The sequence below is a fragment of the Thermobia domestica genome, chromosome 11, assembly GCF_964235325.1.
Source record: "Thermobia domestica chromosome 11, izTheDome1.hap1.1, whole genome shotgun sequence".
Classification (NCBI taxonomy): domain Eukaryota; kingdom Metazoa; phylum Arthropoda; class Insecta; order Zygentoma; family Lepismatidae; genus Thermobia; species Thermobia domestica.
This window is the reverse complement of record NC_137464.1, coordinates 198,006,016-198,024,302: the sequence shown is the minus strand read 5'-3', so window position 1 is coordinate 198,024,302 and position 18,287 is coordinate 198,006,016. Positions and strand designations below refer to the sequence as shown.

At 34.9% G+C, this 18,287-nt stretch overlaps 1 protein-coding gene across 1 annotated transcript; it reads left to right on the top strand.

Annotated features, from left to right (window-relative positions):
* Positions 1–286: 286 nt before the first annotated feature.
* Positions 287–16,542, top strand: l(1)10Bb (BUD31-like protein). Its single transcript, XM_081731490.1, has 4 exons — positions 287–540; positions 7,010–7,132; positions 12,430–12,596; positions 16,062–16,542. The coding sequence occupies exons 1-4, from the start codon at positions 447–449 to the stop codon at positions 16,110–16,112; spliced, it is 435 nt and encodes a 144-aa protein (XP_081587616.1). The 5' UTR covers positions 287–446; the 3' UTR covers positions 16,113–16,542.
* Positions 16,543–18,287: the final 1,745 nt, after the last annotated feature.

Sequence of the window (18,287 nt, the reverse complement as noted above, 5' to 3'; positions counted from 1 at the left end):
ATGACTGAGGACCTATGTGTAACGAGTTACATTATAATGCCGCCCAGCGCAAATCTTTTAAGAGACAATAAGAAGGAAACTAGTGAAAGAATTATGATTTTTCAAGAATTATTTACAGTGGTGCGTCAAAATGAAATCTGCACGATATGCATATATATATATTAAAATTGTGTAGTACCAAGTTTTTTTTTTTTTTTTTTTTGAACGTTTGTGCTACATCTACTTCAAATCTGCTTCTTTTGAAACACTATCTCGCTACTTCTCGCTACTTTAAATCTGGCAACATTGAGAGGGAAAACAAAACACTAACAATAATTGTAAATGTTCGAGGGTTGAGGTGTAATTCATATTCCCTGTTGTTATTGGGATATCTATTATAGATTAATCAAGTGTGATTAATTTTCTTCACGAAATATTTATTGGTGCCTTATCAAATAATAGTGGCGATGCCGAAAGTAAGAAGAAGTAAGAAAGCTCCACCAGAAGGCTGGGAATTAATCGAACCTACTCTTGAAGAACTTGAACAGAAAATGAGAGAAGGTAACACAAATATATTTGTGATCTAAAAATTCAAACTTCAGCGAGCTAATTTGCAAGATTTTATTGTTGGCAATTGATTCAGTGTTCGATTCGTTAGGAACCTATTTCATGGCGACTTCGTTACTTTAACTCAAGCAATGGCTTCGTGTACGATAACTTGATGCTTTCGGTAATTGATCCGACTTCACATGAAATTTGACTGTCACTTGAGGAATAGATTTTTTGCTCATATTCCAAAATCGACAACTGATAAAAAAAAACTGCTAACCTATTTCAAGTAGTGCGATGGGCGAAGTTCGTTAGTATCCCACTGAAGACCAAATATGTTAGATGAATTGCCTTCCGATCAATTTATAATTAAAAAAAAGTACAGTAGTATACAATTCCCAAGGTGGTCGGACATGCCGTAACGTTTTAAGGGCTACCGAAAATATGAAAGGTTCCCATGTCATGTAAACATGGATAAAGTTCGTTAGATGGTATCCCGCTAAAATGAATAAAATGTGAAACTGTTATTTGAATGGTGAGAAAGTAATAATTTAATTTTAATTTTAAATTAAAAGGATGGAAAGAGTATAAAAAAGAACTAATTCCAAATAGCATAATGCAAGAGGTTGTAACACAACAGTGACATCACCCTTCTTACTTCCAAACTATGCCAAATACATTTAAAATCACTCAGAAAATTATAACGTCCTCCGACAAACAGTAAAAGAAAAAGTACTTGCTAACCGTATCCCTGCCCGAGTAATGGGTTAAGTTCCAAAGTTGGGCGTCCGTTTCCAGCAAAATTTTTAAAATTTACAGGAAAGATATGGATAATTTGATCGTTTTGTGTGCTTGAAAATATATAAGGGTCTGGAAAACTTTTAAAAGTTTGTGAAGAGCACGGATTTGCTCGTTATCAACGTATTGCTTCACAAATGTTAAAACTGTTACTTCATTGCCCTTGTACATTCGTCATGTTGATAACATAAATGCTCATTAATTTTCCCACAATGCAACTGTTCGGTTACCTTGCGCCAAGTAGTTCCCTCCGCTCGCCGTATAGTCCGATGTTTATAGCCGCTTATATATAACAAATAAACAAATTTTTCGAGACCCTTATATATTATCAAGCGCACAAACGATTAAATTTTCCATATCTTTCCTGTAAATTTTAAAAATTTTCATGGAAACGGACGCCCAACTTTGGAACTTAACATTTATTTTTAGTCGAAACACATTATCTTCTGTGGTAAATTTTTCTACAAGATAACAGCTATTTTTATGTTGTCAAGTGCTAGATTATTTTGCGGTATGACGTTTCTTAAGAGCTAAAATGCTTTCTCTATTTCCATGGTTGTAAAATGGGCATATTTAATGCATGGCAACAAAGATCGATCAGATTCACTCAGCACTTTTGCATGTTTAACCACTTAACCAATCGTTTTTAATTTGTCCAATTCTTTATTAATAACCGCAATAACTCGCTCATATTTCCTGTTGGGGCATTTGTTCCATGTATGAGAGTGGAACTTCGACTTTAGTTTCCAAGCTTTACGTTTTTTGAAACAGACAGAAACCTTTATTGAGATAACAGGTCATTGTAATTATCTGAATGAAGTCCGATGTTGGTTGTATTAGAGTTTTGCGTACCTTTCAGTAGCGAGACTGTATGAGACATGGACCTGCAGCATAATGTGAGATCTGAGCCACATGAGCTCCTGCCGGGAATCGAACCCGGGTTTCTGGCGTGGAAGACCTGTAAGCCAACCATGAAGTCCTAATTTTAAAGAAAATACGAAGAATAAACAGTGTTCGAAATTAATAATACAGCAGGCAGTATAAAGCTAGGTTACCAAAAAAAAAAAAAAAAGTTATCACCCAAATAAACTTCATTACGTTCATTTTTATTATACCTTTAACACTAAGGAATAGGTGTTTTCCGCAACATCTGGTTTATAATTAATATAAAGGGGACATGATAATACGTTTTAGAGAGATGAATTTTGTTAATGTGTGATTTTGTCTGACGAATACTTTATCATTGAACAACGCATAGTAATATTTCCATTTGGTAATACCACTAATATATATTAAGAACACTGAATGGATGAGTTTATATTGCTTAAATATGTGTTTCTCGTATCGTTAACGTACATTCTAATCGCTTTGATGCAGATGACAGGTCTGCAATATTTCTCAAGTGCAAGATGTAGAATTGACATTGGGGATGACTTTATAATGTAGAAAATACACGTTGTATTGTTAGTGTGCTTTCATGAGTGACAAGGAAAACGTAATAGTTTGTTTTGCAAGATTTAACTACATAATTCCAAATTTGAATATCAAATATTTTTGAAGGAGGGTACATCGTGCTCAAGCATTCTACACTATATGTTATTGCGTTTGAGCAGGGGTAAAAGTGGACCTGAAATGATGGGAGAACGGTAGGTAGTGACATGACGTCACTCCATCCCCCTGCCTATATTTGCCCATTCTATTTTTTTAGGAATGAAGGACGCTGTACATATTTTTTGGAGGTGGGGTTACGGCGTCCTCCTGCGTTCCCCTCACTTTTACCCCCCTGGGTTTGAGATTTCAGGGCTGGTTTGTTTAAACCAGCTGGTTTTTTGTAAAGTTTAACCCCCCCCCCAAAAAAAAAGCTTTAAATCGTGTGAACTTTATGGTAACGTTTCCACATATAAAACCATCTGCATTAGTTTTTATCTCCTTTTCACTTTTTAATCAAGGCGTCTCATGTTCAATTCACAGTCGAAGCCAGGGTTTGCCCAAGTGGACTCATCCCGAGAAAACCCGGTGGGTTTTTTCGGGTTGGACCTACCTGAAAAAACCCACTTTAAAACACCTTGGTTTTTGAGCTTTTTATTAGTATATTTGGATGGTATTTAGTATATCCCCCAACTCATTTCATGGTTCCAGAACCGAGTACCTTGTTTTTGTCTAAATTGTGATAAAGGTAAAAATACAAGGGCACTGGGGGGCTTTTAACTCTCTTCGCTAGCTGTCCCTAGCTGAGCTATATTTTGTAAAGCAAGTAACTTACTGTAAATCTTATATGTGCAAGATTGGGGGAGATACTAAATATCAGCCGTATATTTATTAGTATAAGTAAGGTGATCATATTAAAAATGATTTTTATCAGATTTTGAGCAAATTAGATGCTTTCACGTTAAGGTATACAACATTCAACAAGACCTTTATGAAGTTTTGAATACACTGAATGAATAAAAAAATTAGCTTGAGACAATTGTAGAAAAAATTAACCTTAGCTTGAGATAATTGCAGAAAAAATAATGTATCGATTATGCTTATTGCCTATTTGAAGTAAAATATGCAATTTTATATTTTGGAGAATACTTTCCGTGAATAGTGTGCTCGCCAACTTGGCGACGCCGAGGAACGTTATATACCTCATACGTTTGACGGGTTTGCCGTAGGAGCCGGCACTCTGTTCGGATTATTTCCTACTTTTGATAGTAATACAAGTATTCTTCAGTAAAATTTGGTTTTCTAACAACAATAATTTAGTTCAGTTATTTCTTGCTGCTCAATAACGTAAAAATCCACCATCAATAACGTAAAAATCCTTGTCAAATTTAAGAAGCTTAATGTTCGGAATTTCGAAGACAACATAACGCTTACTATTTCAAGTGCTGAATTCAAACGTCCGTACTAGTGGAAGTTTCGATGTACATAAAGAAAGCTGCATTTTCGAAAAAAAAAAAAAAAAAAAATGTCATGAAAGAAGTGCTCGAAAATTCCCGCAATTGAACGCACTAAGCATATGAAGTGAATACTTCAACACTGAAATTATTTATTTTACGCAGGAAGATCGTAATTTCATTTAAGACATTTTGAAACATTTACTTTATAAAATATATCTTTGTTAATTGTTTTAAATTAATTTTGGGAAAGAACCGTCTTGCAACAAGTGCTCGGGAAACTGTCGTAATTGAACACACAACGTATCGGAAGTGAACTTCAACAATAAAATGATTTATTTTACGCTGAAAAATATTTATATCATATAAGATACCTTGAAACATTTATTTTATAAAATATGAATCATATCTTCGTTTTAAATTAATATAATTGGTATTCATATTTGGCGCACGTCTCTCAGGTTCCTGAGATGACTCAATCTACATTTGTTCGTTTGTGTGCCTGTACCACACACACTATAGGGTACAACTTTCGTTCTTTAAGTTAAAATTTTCAGCGCGTACAAGCATGAGACACACTAAATTTCCTGTATAGATTTAGACGGCTTTTCAACGTAGGATTTCAAAATGGCGGCCATTAATTTTAAATAGCAGGTATCCACGCCTCAAACGGCAATTTTCGGTCTTATAAGTTTTAATTTTCAGAGTAGAAGCACGAGACACTCTAAATTAGCTGCATTTATTTTGTCGGAGATGGAACGTAAAATTTCAAAATGGCGGCTATTTTTGTAAATAGTGGGTATCCATTCTACAGCGTGCAATTTTCGGACATTTAAGTTGAAAATTTTGAGGCTAAAATCACGAGACATTCTAAATTTGCTGTATATATTTTCTCGGCGATCCAATGTAAAATTTCAAAATGGCGGCCATTTTTTTTTAAAACAGCAGTAAATAGAAAACTGTTCTACGTTGTGACAATGACAATCTTGAAATATAAATCACATTTTAACATTTTACCCACAAGACATTGAAATATTTCGAAAAAAACCGAAAATACCCAAAAAAAAAAAAACATGGGCCCAGGTGTTTTTTTTTTTTTTTTAGAAAAACCCGGGTTTTTTCAAACCCTAGTTGAAGCATAACCCTTTTGTCTAGTGTAAACCAAGTAGCAGTTCGGATGTCACCTTAAGCGAACCTTAACCTCGGTATTACATAAGGATATTAAGCCTAAACACACAAAACGAAAGCAAATCGTATGCCTGAATGCCTGTTTTTTTATAAAGAAGCCAGAATCAGTATCTTAAATATACTATAGAAATTGGCAAAATTTATCGAGTACCTGAGTAGTTGGCAACATTAGCTTGATTGGACTTTGTTTTAATTTTATTGAATGATATCTACATACTGCATTTGTAATTTAATACCTCAGTTTTAGCGTATTGATACGTTGACCTTAAAATTTTACATGCCAAGAAATAAGGGAATTTTCCCGATGATTGAGACGGGAGTTCCTCGATTTATATATAATTCTGCATAATGGTTTTATTTGTGCAATTATTTATCTTTTTGTCCTTCTGAAATGACTCTTGACAATTATATTAATAAGTATGTGAAAATCAGTACAACATATTTTTATCAGGAGTCCTTCGTGAGTGAGTCGGCAGACTCATCGCATTTGTAGTCAATTAGTCCCGGTTTCGAGTCCAGATGGAGGACAATTTCTCTCGGATGTAAGCCGAGAAGCGGTTTGTACTCCGCTTTAGGCTTATGTGACCCCTTCCAGCATAACCTTGTTGTTGCATAATAACATCAAGGTGAAACTGGTAATTTATTTCTGTCCATATGTGATATAAATACTAGAGCAAATTATTTAAAACAAAAATAAAATAAAATAAATAAAAATAAAACTAAAAAAAGGTTTAAACCAAAAAACCGGGTTTTGGTTTTCTCAAAATAAAGCATGGTTTTTCCCAACCCTGTGAGATTATGAAGTTCAGTTTTTCGTTTCGGTAGTAGTCAAAAATTAATTTATTTTGCATGTAGATTGTACACACAGAAATTTATTTACTGTTTATATATGGTAGAAACTTTAAAACAATGCGAATCTCTCTTGGTGAATACTTTTTTTTTTTCCATTAAATGATAATTATTTCTTATTATACTTTTTCCATCCTCACTAAAACAATTATAATCTTGTATTTTAGCTTTGGTAGCTAGAAGGTATTTCGCCTTTAAGTAAAATTCAAAGGTTTTGATTATGTACATCATTTCGTAGCAAAAATCAATTTTGTTGAGTTCCCAATTTGAAATCTAGGTAATAGTTCTGAAGTGGATTGTTCAGTAAGGCACATGGAAAACAAAGTAACGTGTACAACTTATTGTGTGATTACATAAATCGTAAGTTCATTAGACATTCGAACGCAAATGAAACACATGACAGAAATAACTGGTAATACGCATTTCCGTTGTAATTGATTATAAAAGAATCCACCCAATTATCTGTAGGGTCTTTTTAAATTCCAGAGGTAATGAGAGTGGAAGGAAGGTTTGTTAAGAAAAGAAAGTTTTTGTTCGTTAACTGTAGAACTTTTGTTATGTTAAGTTGCAAATACTTAAGAAAGGGGTTAAATGAGCGCTTCTGTTATTTCTATAAATAAGTTGGTAAATAATCTTACTCTGAATGGAATATAACGTTCCTCTATATACGGAACTAGTGTCGAAAGACTAGGAAATCTGCATCTGGTTTTGTTACTGGATTCATAATAATTATGTCGTATTAATGATGTTTCGTTGTATTACAGCCGAAACTGAACCACATGAGGGAAAGAGGAAAGTGGAATCTCTGTGGCCCATATTTAAAATACATCATCAGAAATCACGGTATATTTATGACCTTTATTACAGGAGGAAAGCAATTAGTAGAGGTAAGTTTTTTTTAAAATTTATTTCTACTATTTTTAGGAAAATACTTTAATTAATGTAAACTTAGGATAGAAAAGTATTTATCCAATCAGCAACGATACATAAATGACTATAAGCGGCTTGTGTGCAACGCCATGAGAGGATACTTAGGAAGATAGGAAGCAAAGTTTGGAAGATTTTGAGATTTGGTGGTGGCAAGGGCAAGAGGAAAAATAAAATAAAGTTTAAGAAAAGATTCTGACATTCATAGGAAAGGGAAAGAACTCAATTACCCATCTAATATATTCGGAATGGATTAATATTTTGTTTGAAGGGAGGTTGGCGAAGAAGATCTTAGAGTAAATAGATTACAACGGAGGCTCAAATAAGGGAGAGGAAATTTAGAACAACCAAGTTGCTGACGAAAATAATCCAAAGTTGGACAAGACAAGCTTGTTGGTAAGTGGTAGTGATCCCAACATTGTACCATGTGACATCCCGAATATTTTACACAGAGTGTTCATAAAACATACATTACATACATTAATAGCACGTGTAACCACTCAAGCGACCACATAATCATCTATTCAGACAGAGAAGTAGCCAGTCGTAACCAGTTGAGAATGCTCCAAGAGCATTGCCAGAACGAACTTAAAAAGAATGGAGAGATAGAGCGGAAAGGATAGCTGTGATTCTTCATACTTGTAAAAGTATATCATTTTATCCGCACCTTGTTCTGTTTCTCGCAAACATTCGAAAAATATCTCGCTATGACTTACGGTTCCCGAGATATGGCTCCTTAAATCTCTGGAAATCGGCCATTTTTTGGCCATTATCTCGGGAACGGTAAGAGTGACGCGAAAAATTTAATCACTGTCTCAGATAGTTTTTGATGCTCTATCAAATGCAGGGTTCAAAATTAAAAAAAAAAAAAAAAAAAAAAGAAAGAAAAAAAAATCAAATAATAGACAGACAGACCACAAAGAGAATTCAGTAACGGACTTTTTAAGCTCATTGAAAATGATGACTGACTGTACTATGGTATCTTATGCTCCTTGTAGATTTTGATGTGCGATGTAGTAGTCTTGGTTGCGATTAGATCTCGATAGGGTTTCGGTCTGGAGACGTAGGAGACCAGGCTGGAATACATGTACTGAAGTAGAGCATTCTGTATTGTGCTGCTGGTATAGGGACCATATAAGTTCGGAGAAGGAGATTGACGACGTCATAAATGTATAATACATTAGTAATATTTCCCAAGTGGAAACCAGATGTGAGCAGGGTATGTAGCTTCCGTACTAAAATGTTAGATGTGGATCTTAATATGACAACAGTGAGCAGACATTAGATTTTCTCACTCCTTACAGTCTTTCATGATACCACCGAAAATGTTATCGGGATAAGCACGTGTGAGGGGAACTCAGTGACTCAGTAAACCTGCTCGAACAATCGATTTTTTAGTGTTTGTGCACTCATATAGAGGACCACGTGTCTATCTACATCTGCGTCACACGAACACTACAAGAACTGAGAACTGTCTCATCCCACCGTGTACAAAACTGATAAAACATAGATAGATCATGACCCATATGAATGGTAGTTCTGTCGCACGAACACTCGGCCTTTAGGAGCCTCACTATACATCCACTCACGAAGTCACTGAATTTATTATCTTACAATATTCAGACTATCAGCAGCTTGCTCTATAATAGATGCATATTACGTAGTGCAAATTTTATTTTAATTAGAATATGTATACTGGATACTGTTAAATGCCTTTGTATCAATGGATGTTAAAGTTGATATTTATTGAGTGTAGAGTTTCTGCTTTTTCTCATTGAGTTTAGAGTTGTTGGAAGTTTCTCCAGCCCAATAATACTCAGTGGGTTTTTTTGGGTAAAAACCACAATACCCCCCCCCCCCCCAAAAAAAAATCCCAAAATATTCTTCAAACCTTGGATTGAAATAATAACGGCAGTGGTTTCCAATACTCACCTGGCGCCCTCTTCGTAAGTCCTGCATGCCCTGCTTCCTTCTTGACGCTTATTGCTTTAACTCAGCGTTTCCCAACCATTTTCAACTTGCGGCACACTACGGGTGTAACTTGAATTCTCGTGGCACACTCAAATTATTATTTGTAAATATAAAATAGCGTGGTATTATTTTTCTGTGATTACTGATCTCCTCACAGAGAAGAAAGCTCGATCACTGGTTTTCCCCTGTGGTATATCATTATGCTTATTTTTCATTCTAATTTAAAAACAGAAAACAACTGCAATGAAATGTTGGACTCAGGTTTTTAAAAATACGCTTTCTTTTTCTCAAACTGTGTGCAACCTTTCACAAAGAAGGAAGATCACTAAATAACAAACGAACAAACAAATCTTTTACTTTTAAAACACAAATGTACGTAATTTGTATGCATGTTTGCTTTGTCGAAAGGATCGAATGATATTTTAACATTTCAAGTTACGAAATTGTGTGCAACAATGAAGAAGCAATAATGGTCATAATGATAAATACTTTTTTCAACATTAAAAAAAATACAGAAAAGTGACACGGTATGAAACTTAAAATTGTAGATTCATAGTGGAGGTTTCTAGTAATGGGAAATACAAATATACATTTTTCCCTATGTCTTGCAATTTGATTGCTATAGAATTAGTAATTTCGTTTCGATTCCTCGTGGCACACCAGCGGCCCATTCACGGCACAGCAGTGTGCCGTGGCACACCGGTTGGGAAACGCTGCTTTAACTCCTTTTGTGACTTCAGATACAGCATTGAATTCTCAAATCTTCAATAATTGTTATGATTTTATTTTAATTTTATTTATATTATTCTCACAATTTATTCCAAACTATAACTAAACTTCTGTAAACTTAAAGGTATGAAAATAAACTTCTGCATACCTTTGTACTGCACTCAATAGTTATTTTGTATTTGTATGGTGTTTAATTTAACGCCTCTTTGTTATTACATTCGTAATATACATAATCTGGTAATTACAAACATTTATTTATTTATTATTTAAATACAGATGTGGTAGCTTATTCGCTTTTCACCTCCCCATGTTGGGAACTCTGCCTTAACATTTAAACTCCCCATGGATCACCCGTATGATCCATGTCAGTAAGAGTTCTAAATTATCCATAGATCATACGGTGATCCATGAACAATCAGTATGGAGTGGAATAGTTTCTGTTTCGTATGATTGCGTGAAGTAGAACCCGAGATATAAAAACAATTGTCGAAGCTTATAAATTTTGCTAAAATGACCGCTGTTCTGTCCTTTTCTAGCACTTTCAATGGCGAGTTCAAAGGTTTCTTCAGTCATGTTTCTTAGTACATGCCTAGTTTCAGAGTTGGCTTAAAAAAAATATATTTATTAAGAGGAGATCTCCAGAACAAAATAGCCCGGATTCCCGGCGGGAGCTCATGTGGTTCAGATTCCACGTTAATCAGTAAGTCCACGTCTCACATAGCCTCGCTGCTGAAAGGGATGCTAAACTGAAATTCACCTCATCTATATCTATATCTATCTCTCTCTCTCTCTATATATATATATATATATTTGAAATCATGTATAACAAGTTTTGTTCGCGCTCGATCAAATTCGCTGTAAAGATGTTCAATTATAATATGAAACTGACTGAAAGCAATACAACCACATTCCTTTGTTTTACATACTCGCGTATTAGAAATAATAAATTGTCTTTCCTTTTGTGTCAGTTAACTTCAAATCTTAAAACGCTTCACAACAGAGGAAATTAGTAAAGATTTACATCTACTTTCTTAACTTCTCAACATGCTTGGATAATTATACACATCAAAACGGAACTGCATCGCATTAAAAGGGAAACCAAATATTCTCTTAGAATAATTAAATAAATGTATAATCAGACTTTTTTGTAATACTATAACTTGAATCAAAGAGACTACAAAAACTGTGTTACTACATTGGATTTTGTTGGTTTCAGCATTTATTGACAGTACAAGTCACCATTCTTCCTTCTTCTTACTGTCACCTTCACTAACTTAAGTGCTTTCTCCACACTGTCTGTTTTAAAGTTCGGATTATATCGCCTTTGAAGAACTGAAGACTCTTAGTTGCTGCACAGCGGGCTGGCAGCTAGTAAGTCCACTGATAAATTCACAAGAACCATCTGATCGACTGATTTTCTTTCTTTCTTTTCCATTTATTTCTAGCTCCTGATCACAAAGTACTATTCCGGTGTGAATTATCTTTATGTGTTTTGCCTGGCGTGTTTTGAGGAAACTAAAGGAATCTTCAGTCAGGACGACTGACTAGTCCTGGATTTGAATCCCGAGTGTAAAAGGAGATTTTATTCCTGTTCTATATTATATAGAATTAACCATTTGTTTGTTAATCTGAAAAATTGTCTACTTCCTTTCTAGAGATCGAAATATTGACGAGTGCCAAAATGTGTCTTACGAAATACAGATGGGGGGTTCACGGTTCCGTTCGTGTTACAAGGGAATTCCACGGTTTCATCTGTACAATAGAACAGTGATGTTTAAATATGAATACGGCTTTACCTAGGTACAAAATGTAGTAAAACCCGATTTTAACCAATAAAACCCACCGGGCTGGATTTTTTTTTTCTTTTTTACAACCTTGGTTCAGTGTGAAATATTTTTTTAATTTGTTGTTCAGTTTTATGTGTTATGAAAAGTAGAAGTCCAGCCACACTTTTATGGAAACAATATACAAGTATTTGCAGTCCAAAACTGGTATCATATATGTTGTGAGCCGTATGTAGTCTACAACTTTTGACTTAACATAGTGTAATAAGGTTGTAAGGTTAAATTATGACATAAGCTGCCATATTAATTACGTACTACTGTAATCAAGTAATGTTATTAGTATCAACAGAAGTACATATAAGTCGTATATAATATTCGTTCAATAAATTATTGTGAATCACCTTTTATGTGTTGGTGTAGTTTAAGTAGAAGAAATTAACTGCATTTAAGGTACTACTAAAGAAATTTCTCGGCATCTGCCTTTTCTCCCACTTTTTCATTCCACCATTTTGTTCAATATCATCATCACAGTTTCTTGTAGCATTGGAGCATATTGATGGAACGTTAAACTAAATCATAATAATAGTAATTAGGTATTCAAATGTCAGACGAGTAAAATATGTATGGTATTCAAAGTAAACAGTCAATTCTGAATTCTTTATGATGTAATAATCAATTCTGAATTCTTTATGATGTAATAATCAACAAAAATCACTCTATTAGAAAACTTTAAAAGTAGTTTATACCAGCATAATTCGTTCATTCTTTTACAGATCTCTATGAATATTGCTTGAGAGAAAATATTGCGGACAAGAATCTGATAGCTAAATGGAAAAAGCAAGGCTATGAAAATCTGTGTTGTCTTCGTTGCATTCAAACAAGGGATACGAATTTTGGCACGAATTGCATTTGCAGGGTTCCCAAGAGTAAGTTAGAAGAGGTAAGTTGCAGCTGTCTAATTTTTTGTAAACGACTACTATGTGTAGCAACACCATTGGCATTGAATATTATTGCAATTCAATATGAAAAGTGCACCGATTGGTCACTGAATTATGATTACTACATAATAGCGTGTACATCTTTCCGCCTTCTAGTGTTGGTAGTCGTCAGAAATGTAATAAGATGTCGTAGTCCTGTATGACCAAATACGCTGCATATGATGCGGCAGTCAATGCCATGGACGACGTGAATGGAGAAGGTTTCGAGAGACTATATGTGCTGTTTTGTAGAGTCCATCTTTCAATGAAATTGAGATCCGATGAGTTTGGGGGCCATAGAAGATACAGTATATCGGCATTGTGTTCCTCGAAACATTCTATGTACATGATATTTAGATGCCTTATCATCTTGGAAGATATGTCTATGAGGGAAATGTGCAACATGTGCCTAATCTGTCAGGAGATTGTAATACTGAGTCATTTATTTCTGTTTAACCACAAAGTGATCTAAACGCCCATCTAGGAATGGCATGAAAATCAGGACTGATCAGACCTTCCATGTTCAGTTCACATGTTTGTTACATCAGGTTAGTCGTTGGTGTAGCGGAGTCTAGGTTACTCAAGGGACGTTTGCTGAAATAGCCCATACATGTAAGTGTACGGCGCGTTATCACTATGATTGAATATTGTCATCTCCACGTCAACCTTGCATTGTCCTCTTCTGCAGCGTTTCCCAGTCTTTCTGATATCTCGGATCCTCATGAAATCAAGAACGACTTTTTAAAAATATATTTTACATATAAAAACGAAATGATAAATTAAAATTTTACAACGTAGAAGTGTCATTTATGACAGTACAATACTGTTGTAAATAAAGCTATTTGAAAAAATACAATCATACCAGTTAGCGTAAGATTATGAATTCAGCACTTACCTAATGTGGTAGCTAATGCTGTTTTTCAGACTATGTTCTCATCAAACCTGGATGTTTTCAGACATATATCTAACTTCGCATTAAGTCTGTTTCTAATTTATCTCTTATATGTACGAGAGAGAAAATTTGTCTCGCATATATATTAGTAGCAAATGGCATTAAATGTTTTACAGCCCTTTCAGAAATTTCAGGATAAGCAGCCTTAGACTGGAACCAAAATTTAGTAATGATAAGGAAGGAAACATTTTGAACATCGAATCGCAAGAGAGTTCGATAAGTTATCCTTTTTTAATAGAGGGAAGTCCATGTTCCGAGACTAGGAAATAGTTCATTTTTTCTCAGGACAAAGGAAAATATAGACTTAGATGAAATGCTAATCACCTCATATACTGTCAGCGACATTATAGAGGGGGTTATTCACTAAAATCGATTAAATCACTCAGTATGTGAAGAATCGTACTTTCTTTTCTCCGAACGGTTGCATCACATTTAATTTCTTGATTGTTGGCCCTATCTCGTCTTAAAAAGAAAACATAGTGACAGATATACTTTGAAAGGTCGAGTTAAGAGTATTATGAATTTCAAATGCAAGATCATAATTCAGGAGAGAATTTCAAATTATTTTGAAAGTGAGAATGAACTGAAATCTCTTAGTTTAATGTCCCACGTTTATGACCTGTGGACTAAGGGAGACGAATTATTAAGGAAGAATTGATGGAGAGTGAATGATGGAATGAGGTTGTGGAAGGAAACGGGTACCCCGAGAAAATCCACGGACAGGATATTGTCCACCACAAACTTACTTGGCCGCGGATCGAACCAGGGCCCCCCAGGCAGCAGAGGTAAGCGCTCTTCCACTGAGCCACGGTGTCCCCTCAAATCTGTTTTGGGAGGAGTCTTCTCTGTAAGGGCTTGGTAACGTCGTAAGTTATTATTGTAATATCCTAAGTGTGAGCAACTTAAGATAGTTTAATGAAAATGAAAATGTCCCGCGGAGTCACTTTAAATCTACCGCAATCGCCGAGGGGTCTGCGGACCACTGATTGGGAAACTGCTTTAGAGTTTTACCGATGGTTTGTCATTTGCCTCTGTTGACACTAGTCTTTGATATACTTTCACTGAGACTGTTCTAGAACAGCCGTTTGCGCAATCGAGACATCAAGTCCACGAGGACCCCGCAGTTTGACTGGCTTGCTTCCTAGGTCCATAGTTGTGCACTACCAGACTGCACTTGCATACGTGGCAAGGAGTCAGATTCACTTTTCGGAGGAGTGGCCATAATTCAATCTTCGGTCGATTTATCATAAATATGGCAGCAAAAAACGGAAAAAAAAAATGGCCGGAAAAGTCTTTAATCATCAGTCTTTATATGGCTTCCAAAAATAATCCCTGACCATTGGAATGCTATTTCCAAATCTGTATGCCACATGCCAAATAACAATTATTTTAATGGGGGCATCAACATTGAGGCTGGTTTTCCTGTTAGAGGTCAAATATGAATCCAGTTTTGGAAAGAATTTGCACGCCACATTCTCCTATTTTTGTTTCATAAAAATCTTCATCATATATACTCTGTGTTCACAAAATCCTTCAAGGGGGCGCGGTGGCTCAGTGGTAGAGCGTTCACCTCTGGTGCTTGGGGTCCCTGGTTCGATCCCAGCTCGCAGCGTGTGGACTTTGTGGTGGACAAACACCGTGCTCGTGGGTTTTCTCGGGGTTTTCCCGTTTCCTCCTACTTTCTTCATTTCCATCATTTCTCATCATTCATTTCTCCTTTAGCCTAACCGGCATAACCGTGGGTCGTAAAACTAAATATTTCATTTCATTTTTTTTTTTTTACAAACTCCTTCAACATTACAAATAGCTATATTATCACATGCACGTGATTGACAGTGAAATAAAAGACACTCATCGAATGATGTTTCCACATCTTACAAATGTTCAATGTGTCCACTATTGGTCACATAACACACCTGTGTTCTGTAGTTCAGTTCCGGACCTACCACAGAACCTCCACGCTCTGCGACACGGCGTCGGACAGATCTACAATATTGCTGTAGAAATAATTGCCAGATGCAAATTAATTTTATTCGTTCACTTTACTTTTGAAACTTCGTGACCACTTTTATAGTAAAATTTATCTATACTATTGAGAACATAATTCTATTTATAGTCAAACAGACTCTTCCAGATGTATTTGTTTTTGGTAGCAGTAAAGACATGTTAAAAACAAACATCTTTTTCATCTTGCTTCAAAATGGATCTGAAGGTTTTATACGTTTTGATACATTGAGTCTGTTGTGGTATCTGAAATGTCCGTGACCCAGATTTCTGGATTCCTTATGATGATTCTAATATAGATTATGTGACATAAGCATTTCTTTTTTGAGGTCATTAAAATCATTTTATTTCATGTAAATTTCTTTTCCCAGCAGTCTTGACGAAACCAAGAATTCTGGTCTTAAGTTAGAAATCAATAAACTTTTCGTGGTTTTAATAACAATAGTAATAATTGATTTTCCTTTTCTTTCAGGGAAGGATAGTGGAATGTGTGCATTGTGGATGCAGAGGTTGTTCAGGTTGAAAACTTCCAGTCCCCTGTGCCTTTTTCTCTTTCCGTCTGAAACTAATTGAACAGTTATTTCTCATCACAAACAGTGTGTGGCTATGAAATGATTCATACGTACTTATAGTGTCAAATATAAGAACACTCAGTCAGAACCCTTGAATAAAAATGACTTACCAAGAGAAAGAACATAAACTGTATTGACAAAGAAATATCGTAACTATTCTTTGTTTTGTGTACATGTGTCCACGGATTATCCATCAAATGAGCTTATCAAATGTAAAATACGTAATATTTGTGTAATGTATTATAACATTTTGTTAAATATATGTGGATATACCGTGAAGAACGGCAACCGAGTCTTTAATGTTAATTTTGTCCATACATTGACATATTTACAGGTAGTGGAACCAGATTGTTAATAGCGTACAATATACTTTTTATTTTATTTTATTTATTTTTTTTAAAATAATAAAATCCAATATATTTGGTCTAATTATCCACCAGTTGAATATTATAATTGAACATCTCACGTCCAGAAAAATAGCGACAAATGTACAAAAATAAAATTTTGGACACTTCTACTGTTGGTGTTTGTAGCAAGAAACATTTCAAAATGAAGGGGATCAATTCACTCTGCAAAGACTTTAACGCTAAATAGTGAACTAAAGTATTTACTAATTTAAAATATCTCCCAAAATGTAAATGTATTATTGCTATAATCCTTTATAGTATTGATTTATCATATGACACTTTTATCTAGAAACTCTTCACTGAATATGACCGAACATATCAACAATTTCTTGAAGTCGTAATACTAATTTTTACTTCAATCGTGTGATAAAATTGGAACTGTTCACATTATGTGTTCTTCATATATAGCTCGGATTCCACGTTAAGCTGTTGGTCCACGTCTCATATGCTGAACGGGACGCTAACCTCCAATCAACTCCCCAATCATAAAGTACCTTATGTTTATACATCCGTACTAATTTTATAAACATATAATACTTTAATAACAGACAGCTTTGTTGAAATATGGAATTTTCCTTTGCATGTTTCGTCTGATTTCAAGTAAAGTGCTGGAACAACCTGATGTCACCTATTTTTTGGAAATATCGGTTTTAAATAGTTATATCACAGTATAAATATAAACAGCATACAAAATTAGTCTATTTTTCTAGAATGCTGGGAATCTTTAAGAGCAGCTAAGAGAATATAAACATTTACTTTTATGTAGGAAATTCTCCTTTATGTAGGAAGTCGAGACGTTCTATTGGTCCCCCAACCGGCTTCCTTTGTACTCAAGCAGAAAATTTACCCTAAGCGCCTTCATAAATAACATTCCAAATAATCCATAAACGGCATGTGTTTGTTGTCGAGGTGATGCGTTGTTAGTATCGCTAAACTTGTATTAACGATAGATACATTTAATAATAATAATAATAATAATATCAGTAACATAACAATCATTAAAGGAATCCTATATAGCGCTATGGACAGGGCGGTTCAAAGACGGACTTCTGGAGGTGGCAACGAAAGATTGTATTTTTTTCTCATCGGGCTTTTGCAGCACTAGTGCCTATACGTTGGGCGAGGGATCGAACAACTTAATATGTTTGGTTCGTACAAGCGTTATCGTTATGGAAGTTATACGATATTAACAATATGCTATAGTTAAGAGTAAAATAAGCACACATAATGAAACTAATGATTGATTTCTGTTTTCATTATAACATATGAAAATTGAATTAAAATTAAATGAAATATCTCAGTTTATCGTCCCACAATTATGCCGTTAAAGCTGAGGGAGACGAAAGATTATGGCAAGTGAATGATGATGGAAGAATTGGTGGAATGACAATGTGGGAGAAAACAGAAGTACCCGGAAAAAACCACGGACACGAAGTTGTCCACCACAAGAAATAAAAACAAAAATTGTGAACAAAAGTAGCGAAAAAAAAAACAAGGAATAATTAGAACAACGAAAACAAAAGTAACGTAAAAACTAGATATAATAGAGCTTGAAAAGCAAAAATCACACACGCACTTTCTGCCAACTGAAGAATCAGTAAACAAGAGGGTGAAAATTGCAACATCGCTCTTTTTCAGCAGGTTAACTGGAAGGACTTGTTGAAATATCCCTCTCATGTAACAAAGAAACTTGTGGTTTTCTTCAATGATGTTCCGCTT